General features: G+C 39.9%; 1 protein-coding gene across 3 annotated transcripts; it reads right to left on the bottom strand.

Annotated features, from left to right (window-relative positions):
* Positions 1–71: 71 nt before the first annotated feature.
* hmgxb3 (HMG box domain containing 3) lies at positions 72–23,193 on the bottom strand. Of its 3 annotated transcripts, none has more exons than XM_067387844.1 (21): positions 22,827–23,193; positions 20,547–20,673; positions 20,258–20,432; positions 18,922–19,398; positions 12,803–12,898; positions 11,217–11,348; positions 10,272–10,579; positions 8,361–8,464; positions 8,194–8,277; positions 8,000–8,091; positions 7,805–7,903; positions 7,537–7,683; positions 6,718–7,001; positions 6,512–6,639; positions 5,032–5,163; positions 4,761–4,945; positions 4,282–4,501; positions 3,157–3,290; positions 2,890–2,994; positions 2,583–2,792; positions 72–1,863 (listed from the first exon to the last, which is right to left on the bottom strand). In XM_067387844.1, exons 2-21 carry the CDS (start codon positions 20,669–20,671, stop codon positions 1,336–1,338), a joined length of 3,765 nt encoding a protein of 1,254 aa, XP_067243945.1. In that variant the 5' UTR covers positions 20,672–20,673; positions 22,827–23,193; the 3' UTR covers positions 72–1,335. The 3 variants fall into 3 exon arrangements, with proteins under 3 accessions (XP_067243945.1, XP_067243860.1, XP_067244034.1); XM_067387759.1 differs by having other exon boundaries at positions 2,875–2,994; XM_067387933.1 differs by lacking the exon at positions 22,827–23,193 and having other exon boundaries at positions 2,875–2,994; positions 20,511–20,664.
* Positions 23,194–23,402: the final 209 nt, after the last annotated feature.

Raw genomic sequence — 23,402 nt, forward strand, 5'->3', positions numbered from 1 at the left:
ACACAGTCAGAAACAGTTATTTTTCAAGGAAAAAAACTTCTGGCATCATTTACTCACCCTCATGCCACTCCAAACCTGTATTTTACACAGATGTATATGTTCACACTGCTTTTTTCCATCCAATGAGAGTGAGTGGTTATTTATATAGGCTTTAAAAAGCACCATACACTCAAAAAAAAAAAAGTGTAATTTTAAGATTTATGTATTTTAATTGCATATAAAATATCCATTCATTTTGGATTAAACCGTTTTTAACAAACTAATAAACTGATGCATATTTGTCAGTCATACATGAAACAGTCATGGTATAGTTTATTATTAACTAATTGCAACTATTGGATTTTATTTTAATGATATTCTCAAAATGCATTTATTAATATTCCTTAGAATCAACATAAATCTGCTGATTGCAAAAACAATTACATTTATTCAGTTAAAAAGTATAAAGTAAAATATGGCTAGCTGTAGCAATATTTAATTTGTTACAATGTATGAGATTAAAACAAATGGTATATATCGATGATAAATATATAAATTATAATATGGTTATACATTTAAATCACATTCACTAATGCAGTTTCATTTATGTATGAATGTTAAATATGCATCACATTTTATTAGTTATACAGTTTATTATGCAGTTAGTTTTTTAAAACTGTAATCCAAATGGATTGAAATTTTATATGCAATTAAAATACATAAATCTTAAAGGGATAGTAAACCCAAAAATTTAAATTTTTGTAATTTACCCTTATGTTGTTCCAGACCTGTATGAGTTTCTTTCTTCCGCTGGACACAAAAGAAGATATTTTGAAGAATGTTGAGGAATTAAACAGTTGATGGGCCCCATTCACTTCCATAGTATTTTTTTTTTACCTACTATGGACTTCAATGGGGCACGTCAACTTTGTAATTCCCAACATCCTTCAAAATATCTTCTTTTGTGTTCAAAAGAAGAAAGAACCAATATGAGGGTGAGCAAATGATGACAGAATTTTCATTTTTGGGTGAACTATCCCTTTAAAATCAATATAATCTAGTATCATAACAGTAAATGTGTGCTATATTCATGTTCTTCTCAAATCATAAGAATATGAAAAAGAGCTGCATGAGAGTGCTTTAAAAACCATTTTGTGCTTCACAGATCAAACACCAACATCATGATGGTGAATAAATGACGACAGAGTTTAATTTTGCTTGAATTATTCCTTTCAGGCTCCGAAACATCCTCATAGTTTCTCTCCACACGTCTCTTAAATAAAACCTATTCGGCATCTTTCCAGGCACACTTCCATTGTTTTTGTTGAGTAAACCTGCTGATAATCAGTCCCTGATTCAGTCAATCATCACTTCCTCAAACACAATTCCATCTGAGTGTTTCTCCAGTTCTCCGGCAGCTCCTTCCTCCTCCACTTCCTGCTGGTCAGAGTTGATCTGTGCCACTCCCAGCTTGTAGAGGGCGTCCCTGATCATCACCACCTCGCCCGGCTGGCACGCGCTCAGCACTTCTGTGATCTGCTGGTTCACGATGTCTCTGCTGCTCATGAAGTCCAGCAGTCTGTTATAGAGGTAGTAATACGCAGCGTTCTCGAACACTAGAGCCTTACGCCGAACCGCTACACTGTCGTTGTTGCTAGTTTCACCCTCGGATTGGTCGTACATCTCAGTGACCATGCCGGCGTAGGGTTCGAGCTCTTTGCAGAGGCTCATGGCATGGTGGGCATCGTGGGGGGTGTTCGGCCTGTCGGGACGCACTATCCAGCGAGAGGTGGATTTGGTTAGAGGGTGCAGATGAGGGTTTGACTCGGCTGCTGTGAGATCTAAACTGTACGGCTGATCCTGAAGCTCCGAGCAGGAGACGTACTGAGAGAGGGAAGAAGTTCATAAACATGTTAGGTTTTTCAAAAAAAAAAAAATTTATAAATAAGGATACATAAATAAATCAATAACGATAATAATAATAAATATAATAATTCAAACTAAACCTGAAATAAATGGACTAATTATTGTAAAATTTTACTTTTTTTTCAGAATGACGAAGATAAATAAATTATTACAATAGAAACAAATACTTTTCTAAATAATATAAAAAATAATATAATAAAAATAATAATGTATTATGATGATAATATTATTATTAAATTATATTGATGATAATAATAATCAAAAAAATATTGTTAAATTTATGTAACAGGGATGCACAGCCATGTTATTGTTATCGGTCCAATAAAAAAAATGTAGCCGATACATTAAAGACGATAAATAATGGATTATTTCCTTCAGCTGAGACACTTCAGATGCAAAAATGTTTGTGTGTGTGTGTGTGTGTGTGTGTGTATACATATATATACTTTCTTTTTTGCTTTTTTGTTTCATGAAGAAATCACAGCAGAATGACGATGAATAAATGAAAATAAATATGTATTATGATGATAATAATAATCATAATTTTATATATATATATATATATATATATATATATATATGTATTATATATATTATATATATATATATATATATATTATATAAATAATTTATAAATAAATCATTAATAAATGATTTTTGACAATTAAATCTCTCACCTGTGGTGTTGTAGTAGGATCAGAGAAACATCCCTGATTGTTCCCCCACATCTGTGAGGCCAGTTCAGGGTATAATACATCAGTGCAGAGCGCCACCTTCTGGGCACAATCCGCCACGTACACCGGCGGCCAGAAGCGGGAGGAAAGCAGCAGGTCGAGGTGATCTCGAGCGCTCTCTCTACGGACGATATACTTGGAGCCGCAAACCACCTGCCCAGAGATCAGCCTCACATCAGCTCATCTGAAATCTAATTCAGTCAGCATCATCACAAATAATAGTGAGTGTGTGTACCTGATGAGGACAGACTTTACTGATTTTGCCTGCTGTCATGAGCGCCTGTGGCTGACGTGCCGTCCAGAGTCCATTTTGGGTTTGTGAATACAGCAAAGACACAGACTCCAACAGCCCGTCCTGTCGAACCAAACAAGTCCATTCTGTACACGTTTTACACGCTTCATTGAGCTGTCAAGGTGCTTAGGTGATAGTATTTATAATTAGCTCAGTATGTAAGCAATAGAAGTTCATGAAAATGTCCCCATCTAGATAGCTAAGAAAATGTGTGTTGCCGTGTACCTTCGCACTGTCTTCTGCAGCAGGAACCCCACATTTCTCCAGCACATCTCTGAGCTCCTCTTCACTGTGCAGATCCATCTGATCTGGAATCAGACGACCCTCGTGGATCAGACGCACCAGAACCGACGGGTCCCCTGAAACACACACACAGAAAGATGCTTGATTCGAGCTATAAACTTTCAGGTCACAGCTTTCAGGGACATCATCAGTGACCTGTAGGAAAATAGCTAAATCAATGATGCAAACTTTATCAAATATGAGACAAATTCACATTCTGCTGTATAGAAGCTCTACAGAAGACAATAGTGTCATTATTCAGCTTAAGTCAGTTGATTCAATTCAGTTCAATAACTGTCAACTGAGCTACAAAAAAGTATTAATAAGCATTTTTACTGAAAAAAAATTACTTTTTTTTTAAATCTTATACTTCATATTAATGATACAAAACTTGGTAAAGGTTTTGGCACTTGATATGTGAACAAAACAAAAGCATGGGAATGATTCAAAAAGATTAAATTGTCCTGAAAAAAAGTCACACTTGTATTGTTTGCGGTCAAAAGTGAGCGCATTGGAAACACATTTCATCTAGTGGAAAATTTGGTACTGCTCACAAACAAAATCTTACTGAAAGCTCTTTTTTTTTGAGGTATCAACCTCAAATTTGGAACACAGCTTGATTAATTGTATGGCTTTGATTTTCTTGATTTTCTAGTTTTAGAGTAAAACATGTTTTGGAGAATATATATTTCATATAAAAATTTAAAATAGTATTTTTGTGCATTTTCAAAACAATAAACGCAAAATTCTATAACTTTTTTTAAGATCACTTTTATTACTTTAGCAATAATCTGCCAAATGTCATCTTTAAAAAGAGACCAAACTTGGGCCTGTGCTCCAAAGCATTTAAGATTTATCACAGTTGAAGTTGTAAACTTCATATTCAGGTCTATGATCAAAAAAGTGAATAAATGGATAATAATTACTGCATAAATATAATTCAGTACCATAAAATGCCTAAAAATACAAAATATTATCGAATATATCATTATAAATCATTGAAATAAAAAAACAAAAAAACAAGAAGAGCACCAGAGGGTTCAACGTGTCACTCAGTTGTGTCTGTACCTCTGTGTTGGGTGTCGGAGGTGATTTTGTCCTTCTCTGTGTTGATGGCGACCGTGTTCCTCATGAGAGGAGGGATGAACGGGGCGATGATAGAGGCGTCGAAGCGCGTGAGGGGAATGCTGGAGGGAAACGCCGCCTGCTCCAGCGCCTCGTTCTCCATCGTCAGCCAAAACTCATCAACATGCACCTCGTCCGGCGCCTGGAAATCAGGCCACGTGAACTACAGAGAGAGAACAACACTTATTGATCTGACCCATGAGATCTACTATTATTTCTATAATATTATAGTATTTATTCAGAATTTAAATGAGCTTTTATTTTTTTATTTTATATTTTCATTTTAGTCAGTTTATGTGCTTTTGTCATTTTTCTAGTTTATTATCAGATGCATTTTTAATTTTCATTTTGAGTTTTTCATCTAATATATATACTGTGTAAATGTTATTTCCAGCTGTAAGTGTCCTATTCATTGCTGTTACCTCCACGTTTTTGAGCAGTAAAGCGTTGTTGGTGTTGCGTTGCACAATCTCCAGTTTAGGTGCGATGCCGCACACGCCACAGATCATGTCGTTATAGTCTCGAACCGTCAGACACTCAAACGCCCAGTAACCGCTGCAGAACAGGTCCAGAACATGTGACACCTGCTCCGAGCTCAACACACCGTCTGCATGAGACACGAAGAGGTACGGTAAACTTCATGTGCACATTGAGTATATGAGAGATATGATGATGATGATGATGATGAAGCACCTGACAGCGTCTGTGAGTGTTTGATTAAACTGAGAGCAGCATGTGCAGGTTCTTCCCCCACTCTGATCTGATGTCGCATCTTAAAGAACAAATCCAGCGTCACCAGCAGTTTATTGCCCACATTAAACACACCTGAGAAAATCAAACACACAGAAACTGCATTTAAACATGTTGCACTGTCAGTGTTACAAGAGACACTACAGCACAGTGTTATTTTAGTATCATTAAGATAAGATACCATTAAAGCTTTTCATTTGAATTAGTTTTTATTTTCAGTTTTCATGTTAATTTGAAAGGTTTTGTCATTTAGTAGTGCATTTGTCATTTTATTAGGTTTTGGTTTTTGAAATATGTCCAAATACATATATATATATATATATATATATATATATATATATATATATATATATTTATATATATACACAGTATATATTATATATATATATAGTTTTTATTTTATTTTTAATTTCAGTCAGTTATTTTATTTATGTATTTATAGTTTTTTAATACATTTTATTTTATTTTGAATTAGTTTTTATTTTATTCTTAACTTCAGTTGCTGTTTTTGTCATTTTTATTAGTTTTTTAATGTCTGTATTTTATTTATTTTTTCATTTTAATTTTAGTGAAAGTTTTACTAATGTTGTGTTTCTGTCAATTGTTATTATTATTATTTTTAATTGTCTATATAGTTTATAAATTTTTATTTTACTTTAAATTAGTTTTATTAATTAGTTTAATTAATTTTATTTTTCATTTTAGTTAGTTATTAATTTTGTTTTTAATGTCTATTTTGCTGTGCTTTTGTCATTTACATGATTTTTTATTATTATATTGTTATTTGTGTTTCTGTCATTTTTATTATTTTTGATAGTCCAAATAGTTTTTATTATTTTTTTATTTTATTTGGAATTAGTTGTTATTTTCATTTTTTCAGTTTTATTTTTAATTCTTAGTTTTAAGTTTTTTTAATTTTTTCCCAAGTTTGAGTATTTTTTGTGTGTTTGTGTCATTTTTATTAATTTAAATAATTTTAATATTTGTCAATATATAGATTCTATTAATTTTTATTTCAGTTTTATTTAGTATTTAGTCAGCTTTAGTTATTTTATTTTTTTATATTTTACTTTTCTTCTTTTTTTTGGATTTAATTTCAGTTAATGTTTATGTATTTATTTATTTTTTACATGTGATTTCATTTCATTTCATTTTTTTTTTTTTTTTTTTTTTTCAAGTAATGAAAAAGTTTCTTTACATTTTTAGTTTTAGTTAACTATAATAACCCTGAGATGATTACCATAAACATAGTTGTATTCTACTTAAGATTAAAGCTTAGCATGAAAACGTCTGGTCTGACAAATGCATAAAAAAAAAAGTCAAAACTATTTTTGTGGCAGAGCAACAGTTTTAAAAAGAATATTTCTGCAAAAATTAGTTAAAGTATATTTAGCACATTGTATGTGTGTGTGTGTGTGTTTACCTGGATGCAGGTCAGTGAAACTGTGTATCGCCAGACACTGGAGATTCGTACAGACTTTCAGCTGCAGAGTGACGGGACGAATCAAAAGATCCGTCAACAACCAGCATTCCTCCAAACCCGCAACTGAACTAAACAACACAAAACAACAAAACATGTAAATCTCCCTCTGATAACATCCATTCCCCATCCGGTCAGGTTCCCCTCACCTCTGGTCTCCTTTAAACAGCGGGTACTGACACAGACTGCAGTGTGTGGCTGCCGACTCGTAGAAGCTGGGCCACCCGTTGTTCTCCTCCGTGTCTTTCTCTTGGCTGTTGAGCTCTTGTATGAGGCTGAAGATGTCCTGTAGTTCGCTCTCGCTCTCTGGGAACTGCAGACACGAGCGCAGCAGACTGACGGTGGAGTGACGCTGCTGCTCTTTCTGAGCGCCGCTCAGAGGTTGAGACGAGTCCAACAAGAGCGCAGAACTGGACACATCCTCAGCGGACGGCTGGACAACAAACACACACACATAGACACAGACACATTAGTGAGGGGAAACATGATTTTGGTTGCTCTTTTGTTTGATGTTTTATGTACAGTGCAAAACGCCAACAGTCCATCAAGTGTGGAGCTGAAACCACTCTTACTGCAATAAGAGAGAAAAAAATGTGCAAAAAAATGCTCAAGGCAGTTGAACATAGTGGTGTTTTAGAGGTAAAAAATGATATAAATACTGTTTGGTTTCTCGCACAAACCGTTCGTTTCATGTCTTAGGACATCAATGTGTCGTCACGAGCCGCAGGGTTTAATTTGGATTTGTCTGTGCATGTTTTTTTGACTCTTATAGATGATGTTGTCATTGACACGCATTATAAGACTGACAGACGGCAATGGTTAAAAATCATCATTTGTGTTCTACTGAAGAAACAAAGTCACCTACATCTTGGATGCCCTGGGGGTAAGCAGATAAACATCAAATTTTCATTTTTGGGTGAACTATCCCTTTAAATAACTTTATGCTCATAGGGTGTGTCAAAACTAACCACAAGTTTGCTTTTCTTGGCGGGTTTGTTGGCGAGCTCACAGCCACAGCTCGGACAGTTTTGAGGTTTGTGTCTGTTTTTATAGACGTAATCACACGCAGGGTTCTTACATCGACCTCGACCTCTCGCTGTTGACAAACCCAGAGCCTGAAGAACAGACAAACACATACAGCACCAGTCAACAATTTGCTGATCACATATTGAATCCGTACACAACACAAATTTGTTAAAAAGTATGCTTTCTATATGCTTGAGTGTGAACACTAACTAGGGAGGATCCAGCTGATTTCTTGAAGGGCACCATGGAGAGGATCTTCACGCCGTTGTCTGTGATGATGTACTGGTTACTGCTGACCGTGATGGGCTTCTACAATCACACCGTTAAACAGCTTTTACAATGTATCACGGACACCAACCTCAGATTATTATTATCCTCTCCGAGTGTTGGGTTCAGTAATCTCACCTGATCTGAGGCGCTGGGTGTGATCATGTGACCCAGCTGTTTGAGGGTGCTGGGTTTCAGACCGGTCATGTGTTCACTGGGTGATGGTTTCACTAGAAACACAACATATTACCACTAAGAGAGTCAACAATGAAGATAATATGAATGAAACCCAACAGATATCTTAATAGATCATTCCTGGGTGTTTCACTAACCAGCTCTGATGATACTAGCATCTGTTTTGACTTTATCAGGGGGAACCGTGATCCACTGCACCACTGTGGACTGGCCAGATGCATCTATGGAGAAACACGCTACATGTGAGCATCAGAAGCATTTCATTTGCAGTTTCATTAGTGTTTTTAAATAACGGCTGACTCACTGTTCTGGGCAGGTGCTGGTAGAATAGCTCGTATCCGGCGTTTCTGTACAATACTGCTGTTTTTCTCTCTTGTGATAACCTGAATTTGCCCACCACCCAACGCTCTGAAACGACACAAAACAGACTCATTAAAGAGTCGCAGCTGAATGAGGAAGAAAAGACAATAAAATATTCACTACTTTATGCATTTTATGCAAACAGTACACAATATGCAATGACATATGCAGTGCTCAGCGTAAATGAGTACACCCCCTTTGAAAAGTAACATTTTAAACAATGATCACAAAAACAATTTCCAAAATGTGGACAAGACTAAGTTTTATATAACGTCTGTTTAACTTATAACATGAAAGTAAGGTTAATAATATGACTTTTTTTAGAACAAAATTTTCAGTTTTACTCAAACTAGGGTGAAGCAAAAATGAGTACACCCCACTGAAAGTCTCTGGAGAAAAGTTAAATTTTAGACTACAAATGTCTAATTGAGTCTAATTATTCATTACACAGGTGTAGAGAGCTGATTATAAAAGGGTGTTAAAACCCCTTCCCATTTCATGCTGTCAGCAATGGCACCACATGGAAGAGAAATGTCACAAGACCTGAGAAAGAAAATATTTTCTTTACACCAGAAAGATGAAGATCAACAAAGCTTTACTTATCAGTCAGAATACTGTAGCAAAAGTGATACAAAAATTTAAAAAATTTGGAACTGCAACCATCTCACAGAGACGTCCAGGTCGTCCACGGAAGTGAACACCTCGACAGGAGCATCTTCTGATGAGAAGGGTTGAAGAAAATTGGCATGTAAGTTCACCGCAGTTATCTAAAGAAGTAGAAAGCCAAACTGAGGTGACTATTTCCCGTGACACAATACGGCGTACACTGCAGAGGAATGGCGTGCGTGGGTGCCGTCCACGAAAGAAGCCTCTCCTAAAGCCCAGGCATTCTTGAAGAATGGAAAAAGACAGATGTTGCAAAACTTGTTCATTCTATGCCTAGAAGACTTGGTGCTGTCATTAAAAATCATGGAGGCCATACAAAGTACTAGATGTGGTAGATTGTTGTGGGGTGTACTCATTTTTGCATCAACCTAATTTGAGTAACACTGAAAAATGTGTAATCTGTTATATTATTAACCTTCCTTTCATGTTCTAAGTTAAACAGATGTTATATTAAACGTAACATTTTGGAAATTGTTTTTGTGTTCTTTGAGATAGTTTAAAATGTTTAAAGGGGGTGTACTCATTTACGCTGAGCACTGTATTTCATCCAGTAATACGCTACACTGTAGTCAAATCATCTCAATATATTGCATGTTCAATTTAGCAAGTGTTGTCCGGTTATCATGAGGAATTAATAGTTATTTTGAATTTTTAATCCAATTTTTGTGTTAAAACTGTGTTAATTATTTTAAATAATATGTTAAATAATGAGTCAAGAAAGAAATGGTAATGTTCATATGTCACACTCGATATAAGTGTTGTTAATATTATTTATAATGAAAACAAAAAAAAAAATGTTTTCTGTAATTGAAAATAGAAATATACAAATTTAAATAAATATTAGATGAAAAATGTAAACAAAATAAATTATTATTATGAAATAAATAATTTTACATTTACGTACTGAAATGATTAAAAACTGAACTAAATCAATTTAAATAAATTAAAGCTAAATAGAATAATTAAAAAATAGAATAAATTAAAGCTAAATAGAAACTTTAAAAACAGAAATGGCAAAAGCACAATAAAATTACTAAAAGTCAAATGAAAACAAAAAGTATAAAACACAAAATATTAATAAATACTATAAAAGTATATAATGTTGTAAACTGCAGATTTAGTTGAATACAGAAGGTCATCCAGGTGTTCCACAGTAAACGTGTGAGTAGTGTGCACTTGAGTGTCTTACAGGACTGCGGTGCATTCAGCGCTCTGTGCTCCATCAGATCTGTTGACAATGGCGCCATCAAGTGTTTGTTGAACTGACACTGCATTCATCTGCTCTCTCTTTCTACGCCCCCCCCTGCGGGCAGCAGCGGTCCCGCCATCCTGAGCTTTATCTGAAGAGGTTTTCTGAGTAATAACGGAAGCGTTCGTCTGGTCTTGTGTCTGTTCTGTGTCTCTGGACGTCTCAGAGTCTGTCGGAGGATCTGGAGGTTTGGAGTCGTCACACTGTTTTCCTGAAGATGGGGTGCTTTTAACTGAGCTTCTCTTAGCCTGTAAAAGTGGGAAATACAATTTGTTGTATATTTACCTATTTTCCAGTACATATTTCAGTTCAGGAAGTTTCATATTTCACTTTTTTTATTTTAATTTACATATATATTATTTCAGTCACACTTTAGTTTAGGGTCCAGTTCTCACTATTAACTATGACTTTTGTCTCAATAAACTCCTAATTACTGCTTATTAATAGTTAGTACGGTAGTTGTTAAGTTTAGATATTGGGTAGGATTATGGGATGTAGAATATTGTCATGCAGAATAAGGCATTAAAATTTGCTTTATAAGTACTAATAAACAGCCAATAATGTCTAGTTATATGCATGTTAATAAGTTAATAACTATTTAATATTGAGAATTGGACGCAGTTTTGAACAGTAGTGTATTTTTCTGTCTTATTTTCTCTGAAAAAGTCATTGTAAAAAAATCTCAACAAGACAAGTCAACAGTACATGATTTCATGAAGTAGAAAATACATGGAAAGATGGTTCTTTCATTACTGAGAAGCACCAGATTTTTCACTGTATGCTTTAATTTAATGATCTACAGTATGAATTCATTTTAATGAGTTTCGGATATGACTGATTGAATTTGAGTAACAGCATGACAGTAGCACAGGTTTGAGGACTTACTGTTGCCACCCACTTCCCGCCGAGATGTTGGCCGCAGTCTGGGCACTGGGGCGGTTTGTGACGGGTGACGTACGAAAACACACACCCGGGTGTGGTGCAGCTGCCCCATCCTCTCCGTGTGTATTTGATGGGCTGAAATCACAACACAACACAACTACAAAGTTTGTAGTTTTAAAAAAAACTACACACATTTTTTTTTTTTTTTTCACCGTTCTGGGGTGCGTTTCCTGAAAGTGTCGTTAGTCACCTATGGTCTTACGTCCCATTGAACTCTATTGGTAATGACAGGAAACGCACCCCTGGTCAACAAACACCAAAACTGAGGTTGGTCTAAATCAGCAGTTCTTGACGCCAATAAGCTGAAGTCTCACTTCTGATGTGTTTATAACCGCAGAAGCAAATCACTGATCACAGACCATATGGAAGTGCACATGTTCTGTAAAAATATTGTATTACTTATTGTTTTTGTAGATGCAGTAATGTGATCAGCTAAGGACAATTTTCTCCATTCAAAGTGTCTATATAATAGAATATTGTTGTTTTATTAACATTTAAATTATAAAAATTAAATCAGTAAAGATAATTGCAAGATAAAGAATGAGTATTTAGAATTAATAATAATTTTATTGTATAATATTGTAATTATTATTATTAAAATATTGTTTTTGTTTTATTATCATTTAAATTATAATTCATAATCACAATAAAAAAATAAATCAATGAAGAAATATAATACTTCTGGATTAATACTATTATTGCAAGATAAAAAAAAAATGAGTATGTAATAATAATAATAATAATAATTTTAATTTTATTAAAAATATTTTTTTTATTTTTATCACTTAAATTCTAAAAATTAAATCAATAAAGAAATATTTTACTATAACATTAATAATATTCCTAAAAATACTAAATATTAAAAATACGAAAATTACTAAAAATATAAACTAACATTATTTAAAATAGTATTTAATAATAATATTTTTTTAAATTATTATTAAAATATTGTTTTTGTTTTATTGTCATTTAGATTATAATTAAAATTATAAATTATAATTAAAATTACAATAAAAATTGAATTAATAAAGAAATATATTACTATAATATTAATACTATTACTATAACATAAAAATATTATTTAATAATAATAATAACAACAATTTTTTTATTATTATAATAATACATTTAGCGTACAACAATAACATTACAATACTAAGATTGATGTCTGTCCATATATTAAACCATGCAGCTTTTATTTTGTAGAAAACCATGAGGGAGAACTTAAAGCGTCTCTTTTCTTGACAACAGAATTATAAAATGATTTTCATTATAAATTTGGCACATGGTGCATTTTCAAATACACATAGGCCACCCAAACTCAGAGCAGATGCAGAGATGAGGTTTGTGTGGAGAAGTTTTCACATGGAAACACATACTGGAAGCAACTAATCAATGCATGAAATAAATGTTGTTTAAATGTATTTGAAAAAGCAGCATTTTTCCCCCACATGTTACTTCTCAGGTTAGAAAACACGGAAATCTGTATTCTTATGGAAACATCCCATATCAGCAGATGATTTACTGACCAGTTTAAAGGAGGGTTTGGGTTCTGGTTTCACAGTGCTCATTACCGGAAACATCATTATTGGGCTGGCCGTGTTGATCACTTTATTTTCGAGGCCCTGAAAAACACAAATGAATAATTTCGAAACAATAAAAAACGTCTCGGTTACGTATGTAACCCTCGTTCCCTGAAGGAGGGAACGGAGACGTACGTCAGTAGTGACCGACGAATTGGGATATCGCTAGAGAGCCCCTATCAGCTTCGAGAGAACTAAAACAAGCCAATGGAATTGGCGTGCGATATTTGCATAATGCGCACCTCCCCTAACAGGTGGATATAAAAAGGGGGGCAGATGCAATCGCACTCTGTTTTTTGCTGAGGAGACAACCGGTGTCTGCACTGCAGCGAGGGTACAGAAACTGTGGCGACGGGACGTACGTCTCCGTTCCCTCCTTCAGGGAACGAGGGTTACATACGTAACCGAGACGTTCCCTTTCAGTCGGTCACGTTCGACGTACGTCAGTAGTGACCGACGAATTGGGATCCCAACTAAAACGCCACAGTTACGAAACCCCTTCCAGTGCCCAGCGCAGGCTCTAGCCGCCCGTCGCACCAAGGGGACGGAGAAGGGGGCGAGCTTACGCCGGGAAGTCTACTGCTGTTCCGATATACCCACTAAGTAAACTAGACTACACTGGGGAAGCGAACCCGTAAGGAACGCTGCGGAACCACTACCTACCCAGAGGGGAAGGAATTTACATGGAAAACATATGGACTGGCCCGCAGGGCAGAACGCATATGAGTCCCTGGGATGGCTCCACCTGAGTAGGGGGAGACTCATCTGACAGGAGAAAGCAGAAGCTCTGCTAAGGGAAAGACACGGGCTCACCGTAGGGAGTAACCGTGGACAATACACATATGGAATCACTCACGTAGAGGGATTGCAACATATGGAACCCAACCAACAGACAACATCGAAGATGGATGTTGGTCTGGCATCAGACACTCCGCAATGCCCGAGCCGAAGGTGGAGGAACTCGACAGGGTTCACCGAACGGGGAACACGACTGGAGTCAACAGATGCACATATCCTGCCCAGGGGGCGGGAGTGGCATTGCAAGCCGACACGAGCACAGGTTCAACGCGTCTACCGGCTGATGGAAGCGAGTACACGGGAAGAACCAGCTTACACGTAAGCTAAAAACCCTAGCAAACGTGTTGGGTGTCGCCCAGCCCACAGCTCTACAATCTGTCAGCGAGGCGCCATGAGCCAGCGCCCAGGAAGAGGCCACTCAGGTGGAGTGGGCTCTCAACCCGAACGGGCAAGGCACGCCCTGGGAACATAAGCCAGGGCGATGGCATCCACTAACCAGTGGGCCATCCTCTGCTTGGAGACAGCCTTTCCCTTCTGCTGGTCTCCGTAACAGACAAAGAGCTGATCTGAGGTCCTAAGCTTCAAGTTCTATCCACGTAAACACGCAGGGCGCGAACTGGAAAGAGCGAAGCTAGGGCTGGGTCTGCCTCCTCCGAAAGCAGCGCTTGCAGGTTCACTACCTGATCTCAGAAGGGAGTGGTAGGAACCTTGGGCACATATCCAGGCCGGGGTCTCAGGAAGACGTGAGAATCCCCAGGCCCAAATTCCAGGCACGATTCGTCGACCGAAAATGCGTGCAGGTCCCCTACCCTCTTAACATGAGGCCAATGCAACCAGGAGGACGGTCTAAGAGACAGTACTTTTAACTCGATTAATTGCAAAGGCTCAAGGGATGACGCCAAAGTTAGCTAAGAACTAAGGTGAGATCCCTAGAGGGTAAGGAGGGTGGGCAAGGAGGAATCAGTCCCCTCGCCCCCCTCAGGAACCTGATGATCAGACCGTGTTTCCCCAGGGCTTGCCATCAACTGCATGGAGATGTGCAGCGAAGCGGCAACATACACCTTGAGGGTGGAGGGAGACAGCCTTCGCTCCAAGCCCTCTTGCAGGAAGGAAAGCACAGATCTGACCGAGCATGATCGGGGGTCCTCTCGTCTTGCGAGATGAGCACCATTCAACGAATAGGTTCGACTTCAACGCATAGAGGCTCCTCGTGAAGGAGCTCTAGCGGAAGTGATGGTGTCTACGACCGCCTGCGGGAGATCACCCAGAACCTCCGCATCCCGTCCAGGGACCACACGTGGAGGTTCCACAGGTCGGGACGCGGGTGCCATAGGAAGCCCCATCTCTGAGTCAGGAGGTCCTTCCTCAGAGGAATCGGCCAAGGAGGGGCTGTCGTGAGGAGCATTAGGTCCGAAACCCGGGTCCGAGTGACCAATATGGAGCCACTAACAAGACCTGCTCCTCATCCTCCCTGACCTAGCACAGGAGCTGTGCGAGAAGGCTCACTGGGGGAAAACGCATATTGCGTAGGCCCCGGGGCCAGCTGAGTGCCAGGGTATCCGTGCCGAGCGACTCGCCGGTCAGGGAAAACCACTGGCCGAGGGCAGTTCCTGGGGAGGCAACAGGACTACCTGGGCCTCGCCGAAGTAGTGCCAGATCAGCTGGACCGCCTGGGGATGGAGCCGCCACTTGCCCGCAAGTGGAGGCTGCCGTAAGAGCTCGTAGGCTGCACGGTTAAGCACACCTGGGACATGAGTGGCCTGAAGCGACCTCAGATGCTTCTGACTCCATAGCAAGAGATGGCAGGCGAGTTGCGATATGCGACGGGAGCGTAGACCAGCCTGATGGTTGATGTACGCAACGGCCGCCGTGCTTGTCCGAGCGGACCAGTACGTGCTTGTCTGACAGCAGCTCCTTGAAGCGGCCCAGTGCAAGACATACCGCTAGCAATTTGAGGCAATTGATATGCCAATGCAGTCGAGGCCCCGTCCAAGACCCGAACCGCATGCCCGTTGTACATGGCCCCCCATCCGGTGGTAGAGGCATCTGTGTGGACCACAGCGTCCAAGGGGTACTCCCGCCCGCAGGAACAAAGGGTCCGACCACCGGATGAGGGTAGGGCGGCAGCTCCGTGTCACGAGGACACTGAGCGTGCTGCGCTGCCATGGCCATCTCGGGACCCAGTCGCGGAGCCGGTGTTGAAGCGGCCTCATATGGAGTAACCTGAGCGGCGAACGCGGCTGCAGATGCCACATGCCCCAGGAGCCTCTGAAGTCTTTCAGTGGGGCCGCCATCCTGCGCTTGAGCGAACTCAGGCAGTTCAACACCGACTGGACGCGCTCCTCAGAGAGGCGCACAATCCAGGCGACCGAGTCTAGCTCGAGACTGAGAAAAGAGATCCTCTGCCCGGGGGCGAGTTTGCTCTTGTCCCAGCTGACCCAAAGACCCAACAGGCTGAGGTGAGCTAAACCATCTCCCTGTGTACGCACAACTGCTTCGTGAGCTGGCCAGGAACAACCAGTCGTCGAAGCAGTCGAGAATGCGAACGCCCTGTTCCTTGAGGGGAACAATGGCCACCTCCGCAACCGTGTAAGGCGTGGAGCGACAGGGCCAGCCCGAAGGGTAGGAGTTTGTACTGACATGCTCGACCCGAGCGCAGAATCGAGACATGAAAGTATGCATCCTTCAGGTCGAATGCTGCAAACCAAACCCCGGGACGGACGCACTCGAAAATGCGCTTCTGCATGAGCACCTTAAACGGCAGCCTGAAGGTACCGGTTCAAGACGCGCAGATCCAGGATTGGCCATAGCCCACCGCCCTTTAGGGTACAATGAAGTAGGGCTGAACCTGACTTCAAATCGGCTGGAGGGACCGGCTCGATTGTATCCCTCGCCAGGAGGACAGCAATCTCCACTCGGAGAACAGGTGCAATGTCCAACGACACCTAAGTGAAGTGGACACCCCTGGACGCCGGAGGACACCGGGCGAAATGAATCGCATAGCCGAGTCTGATAGTACGCATGAGCCAGCGGAACGGGCTGGGGGCACTAACCAGGCCTCCAGACACCGAGCCAGCAGAACCAAACGCACCACAGACGTACCGGGGGTGGGGCAGCGAACCAGAGTACGGGGACCCGACTCGGGCGGCGTGGTAGCGGCCCAGAGTGTGATCAGACTCTGCGAGGTAGCAGTGCGTATGGGAGACGGCACACGGGGCGCAGCCTGCACCAACACACTGACACCTGCTGGCGAGGTGAGAGGGGGCTGGGAGTAGCAACGCGGGGCGCTGCACATCGCCAGCCACACTCTTGGGACGTAGAGGATCGGAAAACAGTTCTTAGTGGGTACCGCTGGACTCCGGAGAGCCAGCGGCGGAACAGACCAATTCTCCACCCGGCCCTCCTCCGGGGAGAAAGAACCGTTTACGTCAACTCCAGGTCGCCATATCTCCAGGACCGTCTCCCGCTAGTCAGGTGACTGCGGGTTGAGCGGGCTGGGTTCAAGGCCAGTTTGTGAGATGAGCGCATCGAGAAAGCACACTTTGACGACGGCACATCCCAGCAAGACTCGCCAGGGGTGTTTCTGGACCACCATGGTGGACATTGTCTGGCCAGGGGCCTGCGCTTTGATTTGCATCCTGCGTAGCTCAACCCCGACTCAGAACTACCCACATGCAATGAGTGCTTTGACCTACTGCAGACTTGCCAGGGGCCAAGACTCATGCAGGGCAGAGGTGGTGTGCCCGTAGCACTGCCACCCCACCCTAGGGGGTAGTGAGAGAGAAAAAAACTTGTAGTGCAGATTATGACCCTCTTGGCGTTCCATATTAACGCCAAAAAAGGCCACAAACTGCCAAGTTTTTTCATGCACATCCGGGCTAAGCCAGGGGGCGGGGCAAGGCGAGTACGCGTCGCACGACATCCCAGAGACCCGGGAAAGCATGGTTGCCAAGTCTGAATCCGATTCGGCATGAGCACGCCACAACCGTGGGACGCTCAGCCTCATCTTCATGTTCAGAGCCCAACAATACTCTCTCCAATGTAGCAGTCGACATCTGATCCTCTGCTGGAGCCCTGACTAAGATGTTAGGTCCTCCATATTTATTTTAAGGAGGACCAGCAACACATGCAGAAGCTACCAGCCATGTTGGACAGTGAACGTGGCCGCCCAACTGGACGACACACGGCACCCTGGGCACCGACGTGGCCATGTATCTAAACATGATCCACCCACGAACATAGTCACAACATGTTTGCGATGCACTAGAGGAGTGGGGGGCCCACGGAGAATGACTCGGCGGGTATTGCCCCACTGTGATCCTCTGGTCACCCAGGCTTATTAACCAAAGTAGCACTTTTCTGATTCAGAAAAATAACTAGATCGGGGAATAAGTGAGGGGACTCCACCGAGTCTCGACCGTGCATCTAGAGCGCCAGACAGCGCGCAGGGTTGCCGTGGCTACGCGCGCTGTCAGCCGGCAATTCGACGGCACACGGCGCGCTGAGCGCTCAAGCCCTTACGAGAAAGGCGAGCAAACAACGCGCCGACGTGGACATATTTCCATAAGAAAATATGACCACCCACAAACACAGTCTCAGCACGCTAAGCAGACATGAGAGAAAGTGATCGTGGCCGTCAGAGAGGATAGGAAACGACCGCCTCCAGAAACGCACAGACAGAATGACATCTTGAAAAAGACGCAGTGTCTGTCTGTGAAGCTCTTTTAGAAGGGGAAACTTCAGCTCTTTTGTGTCGAGACACACAGGGAGCGTCACGACGTGTTTAGAAAAACACAGGAGGAACCAGACCAAATCGCAGACCAACCAGTGGAATTACAGCGGAACGCTGGGAAAACAGTAGATGTTTCCACCCGGCTCACTCCAACTCGCGACCTCGCTGCAGGCATCGTCACACCAACACAAGCGCCGAAACTTCTTCAGAGGCTTGAAGTTCAAACAGCCGCAGGACACCAGGTAGGCTCCGAAGCGAAAGACAGAGTGCGATTGCATCTGCCCCCCTTTTTATATCCACCTGTTAGGGGAGGTGCGCATTATGCAAATATCGCACGCCAATTCCATTGGCTTGTTTTAGTTCTCTCGAAGCTGATAGGGGCTCTCTAGCGATATCCCAATTCGTCGGTCACTACTGACGTACGTCGAACGTGACCGACTGAAAGGGAACTAAAGCTGTACATTCATTTGTTTAATTAATCATGCTCCATTCGTGTGCTTTAATGTGAATTTTGCGGTAACGATTGACAGCTCACCTGATTGGGTATTATGGCAACTAGATGGGTGGCATCTGCCTTGATCTGAGGCATCAAAGCCCCGCCTTCCATTCCATTCTCTATCGCTATGCCAACGTCACCATAAGACACTTGAGACTCCTCCCTCTTCATAAGCAGAGTAGCAGCTTTGTGACAGTCCTGTCCAAGACTCATCAGTCTGTCACTGACACTGGAATTCTGGGACGCGGCCGTGTCCTCACTAAGGGCCTCAATGGCGATGCACTGTTCCGAGAGCTCCACCTCACTGCCCAGAGTCATGGGGGACACGAGAGGCTCCTGAGCGGAGACCCGAGGGGCTCCATCCACGGCCCCGTCCGCGAGAGCATCCATCTCGCATTCACCTTCGGCCCGCTCCCCTCCCGCAGAAGTCTTGGGTAGGAGCACATAATTCGCCCTTGGGAGGATCTTGCGGAAACCTGGGACGTCCTGAGAGGACGCAGCTGCTGATTGGCTGCTCTGTAAAAAGAAATGTCAAATTTACGGTCATACACAAACACACACACACACAATTAATATATATGACAATAAAGTCTAATCTAACTAATTTAAAAAAAATGGCCTAATTTTCAATATTTATATTTTAAAAATAAGGAATGTATTTAAATATAAATTAAATATATATTTAGATATTCACACACTTGAAACATTTATTTTAAATCTAAAAATAAAAAAATTAAACATACACACATATATTATATATATATATATATATATATATATATACATATATATACATATACATTATATACATTATATACATATATATATATATATATATATATATATATAAAATACACTCAAAACATTTATTATAGATTTATATTATCTATATATCTATATATTATATATTATCTATCTATATATATATATATCTATATATATCATATAGATATAGATATATTATATATATATATATATATATATATATATATATATATATATACTATATGCCCAGTGCCACAATGACAATAAAGTCTAATCTAATTAAACTGCAAAAATAGGCCTAATTTTCAATATATTCTTTAAATAGGAAAAGTATTTAAATTTTTACTTAAAATAGGAATCTCTTCTTATTACCAGAAGAATTGACAAAATGTCTCGCCAAACATTTATTCTTGACCAAGAAGCCGTTTTCATACATCATAATAGGGAAGAAAAGACGAATGCAACTTCTGTTTCATTCTGATTTTAAAGTCAGATTAGCAAGATTTATGCATAACTGTCATGGAACTAACCATATTTATTTATTCAGTTAACTTCCATCTCCCTAACTTGAAATTCATTTGCATTGGTCTTCTCACAGTAACAGACTTACAGGGTCGACGCCGTCTTTCTCCATGCGCGCTCTCTCCAGGTAATAACCTCGATCCGCCACGTTCAGCCTCTTCCAGCTGTCGCTGATGCATTTGTTGATCTCAGACTGGGGCAGATCCGGATGCTCCTGCTGAACGCTCTGATGCACATCAAAGTAGTACAGCAGATACGCTGACCTGTGACAGCAGACAGGCCGTCAGTGCAGCTCAAACAACTACAGACATACAGTGGAGGGTTGACGGTTTGGTGGGAACCTGCTTGTGTGTTCAGGTTTCTCCATGAAGGTCTACCTGGGCTTCTTGGGTTTGTCTGAGTTCTCCATGCTGCTTTTGCTCTTGCGTTTCTTCTTGGGTGAAGGAAGTTCCAGAAGCGTGTAGCAGCTCTCCACCTCCATCTCTCCATAAATGGCCTCCATCTCTAATAGAATAGGGAATGAGAGTGAAAGAAAGATGTAAACTGGGAAGAGACCTTTAAATTCAAACCTTTTAAAGTAATTTTTTGTATCACTAATAAAATTAGGTATATTTTAAGACTGTTGTTCACCAGATTTATCCTGTAAAACTGGTGATTGCAAGGCTTTGACTTGAACTGGTTTTTGTAAAGAAAAAGAAATGACCATTGTCCATTTATTTTATGTTTGTATTTAATATTTTGGAGTGACTTTATTTTTTTATTTTTTTTTTGTTAAAAAGAATATAAACATTGAAATGCAACTCATAGAAAAAATGTAGTATTTTTCGATGTTAATGATGTTGAATTTAAAATGTGGTATAATATAAATGTATGTATTATATATGGAAAATTATTTATCTGCACTTTCACTCGTTTTAAAATAAAAATAGGTCACTACCTTCAAGGGTTAGTTCACCCAAAAATGAAAATTCTGTCATTTATTACTCACCCTCATGCCGTTCCACACCCTTAAGACCTTCGTTAATCTTCAGAACACAAATTTAGATATTTTAGTTGAAGTCTGATGGCTCAGTGAGGCCTGCATAGCCAGCAATGACATTTCCTCTCTCAACATCCATTAATGTACTAAAAACATATTTAAATTGGTTCATGTGAGTTCATGGAAATCAGTTCAACGCTCCGAAGCTTCCTGAAGCAGTGTTTTGAAATTGGCCATCACTAAATAAGTTGTTATTTTGTTGTTTTTTGCCACCAAAAATATTCTCGTCGCTTTATAATATTAATATTGAACCACTGTACTCACATGAAATGATTTAAATATGTTTTTAGTACCTTTATGGATGGAAATGGAAATGTCATTGATGGCTATGGAAGCTTCACTGAGCCATCAAATTTCAACAAAAATATCTCAATTTGTGTCCTGAAGATGAACGAAGGTCTTACGGGTGTGGAACGGCATGAGGGTGAGTAATAAATTAATTAATTATAAAATGTGCAAATAATTAATTAATATGAATTATGCAATTGAAGGTGTATAATGAACTTTAATAATCAGTGTGAGACGATAATGGGAATAAATGGGATTTTTTTTTTTTTTTTTACTGGAAACGCGTTTAATTTACATCAAAAACAATGCCATGCATGCCTATAAATAAATAGACAGAATCTAAATAAATATTTTTTTATTGGTCTTTTTCTTTCTCTCAAAATGTATTTTCTTTACTTTTCTTTTTCATTAAATATCCATGTGTACGTGCTCTTAACCGGTTTCCTGACATTACTTACGATACTAACGTACTTATGAGAATGCTATAGTGTTACTACACTGTAAAAAGTAATACGCTATATCTACTCCATAAAATTTTGGCAACAGATTACAAGCAATATTATTACCAACCATTTAAAACAAGTAAAACTTAAACAAAAATATCTGAATAACAGACAGACGTCACAGATGAATTAAGAACTCTTTATTTTTTATTGTGAACATTGAAGATAGCTGATGATAACAAGCAAAATCACTGAAGCAAAGAGAAACACAAGAATTAACAGGTTTAGTTGTTGATGTTGATTTTATTGAAAATGTTTCATCACCATTATGATTATCAGTATTTCATTTAGTTGGGCAGTTTGACTCTTTGCTTTTTATGTCAGTTTGTGGGTTTTTGTAATGGTGTTTGCTAATTTTACACATTTTAAATGGTTGACTTAAGGAATTTATTTGATTAATTCTAAATAAAATTTTTATATGCTGAATTTTATTAATAATATTGCTTGTAATCTGTTGCTACAATTTTATTGAATAGATAGAGCATGTTACTTTTTACAGTGTATGGTACATATACAAAAATGCTGCCATGGTACTTGTTGGCACTGTTTTGTTAGCATTAGTTACACACACAGCTGGAACAGATGCAGGTAAACAACAAAAACGTATCACGTGACACTATTCAACAGCTTGATATACAAATATATACATATATCTGATTTTAACTGCGAATTATTTGCATAAAACCACGGCTAAAATTCTCAAAGAGTGTGTGCAGACATGTCAGAGTGTGTTTTATTCCCTCCCGTGTGTGTGTGATGTCGGTTGTTGTTGAGTGCTGATACTGACTGACTGCGGCCAATGAGCGCGTGCCTTATTGAAGCCTTACCTGAACGAGCGCAGGATCAGTCCAAATCCAGCCGAATCTGTCAGCAGACCATCGCTAAAGCCGCGGGATCGGGGATCTGGATCATGTGTGTGTGTGGTGTGAGAGCTCAGAGCTGAGCGGCTGTTTTAGCGTGTGTTTCCTGCAGTATAGTGCAGTAAAAATGGCGGAGGAGAGATCAGATGAACAACTGGAGGCCCAATGAGAGTTTGATCTGCTGCCGCACTTCCAACTGAATAGAGTACGAGCTTTATTTTGCCCTTGTGTTAAAGCGATATTTTTACACTATTTCAGTTCTGTTACATGTATGTAAAAACTAAGACGCAAAAAGAAATCAGCCCCTACAATCTCAATAGAATGACAACACAAAACTGACTTATGCTGCAACGAAGAACGACTGTGATTGGTCAATCAAGAACAGCGATGAGAAAAGTAACAGGTATCACGTGACATTTCCGTCTATCACAGCGTCGGTCTGAATAATGCCACTGAAAAACTTTAATAGACATTAATGATTTTAACACTGTTTAGTTGCTCTGTTGCATGTTTGTAGAAATCATATACTGGCAGATATCTGTG

The sequence above is a fragment of the Chanodichthys erythropterus genome, chromosome 1 (assembly GCF_024489055.1).
Source record: "Chanodichthys erythropterus isolate Z2021 chromosome 1, ASM2448905v1, whole genome shotgun sequence".
NCBI classification, from domain to species: Eukaryota; Metazoa; Chordata; class Actinopteri; order Cypriniformes; family Xenocyprididae; genus Chanodichthys; species Chanodichthys erythropterus.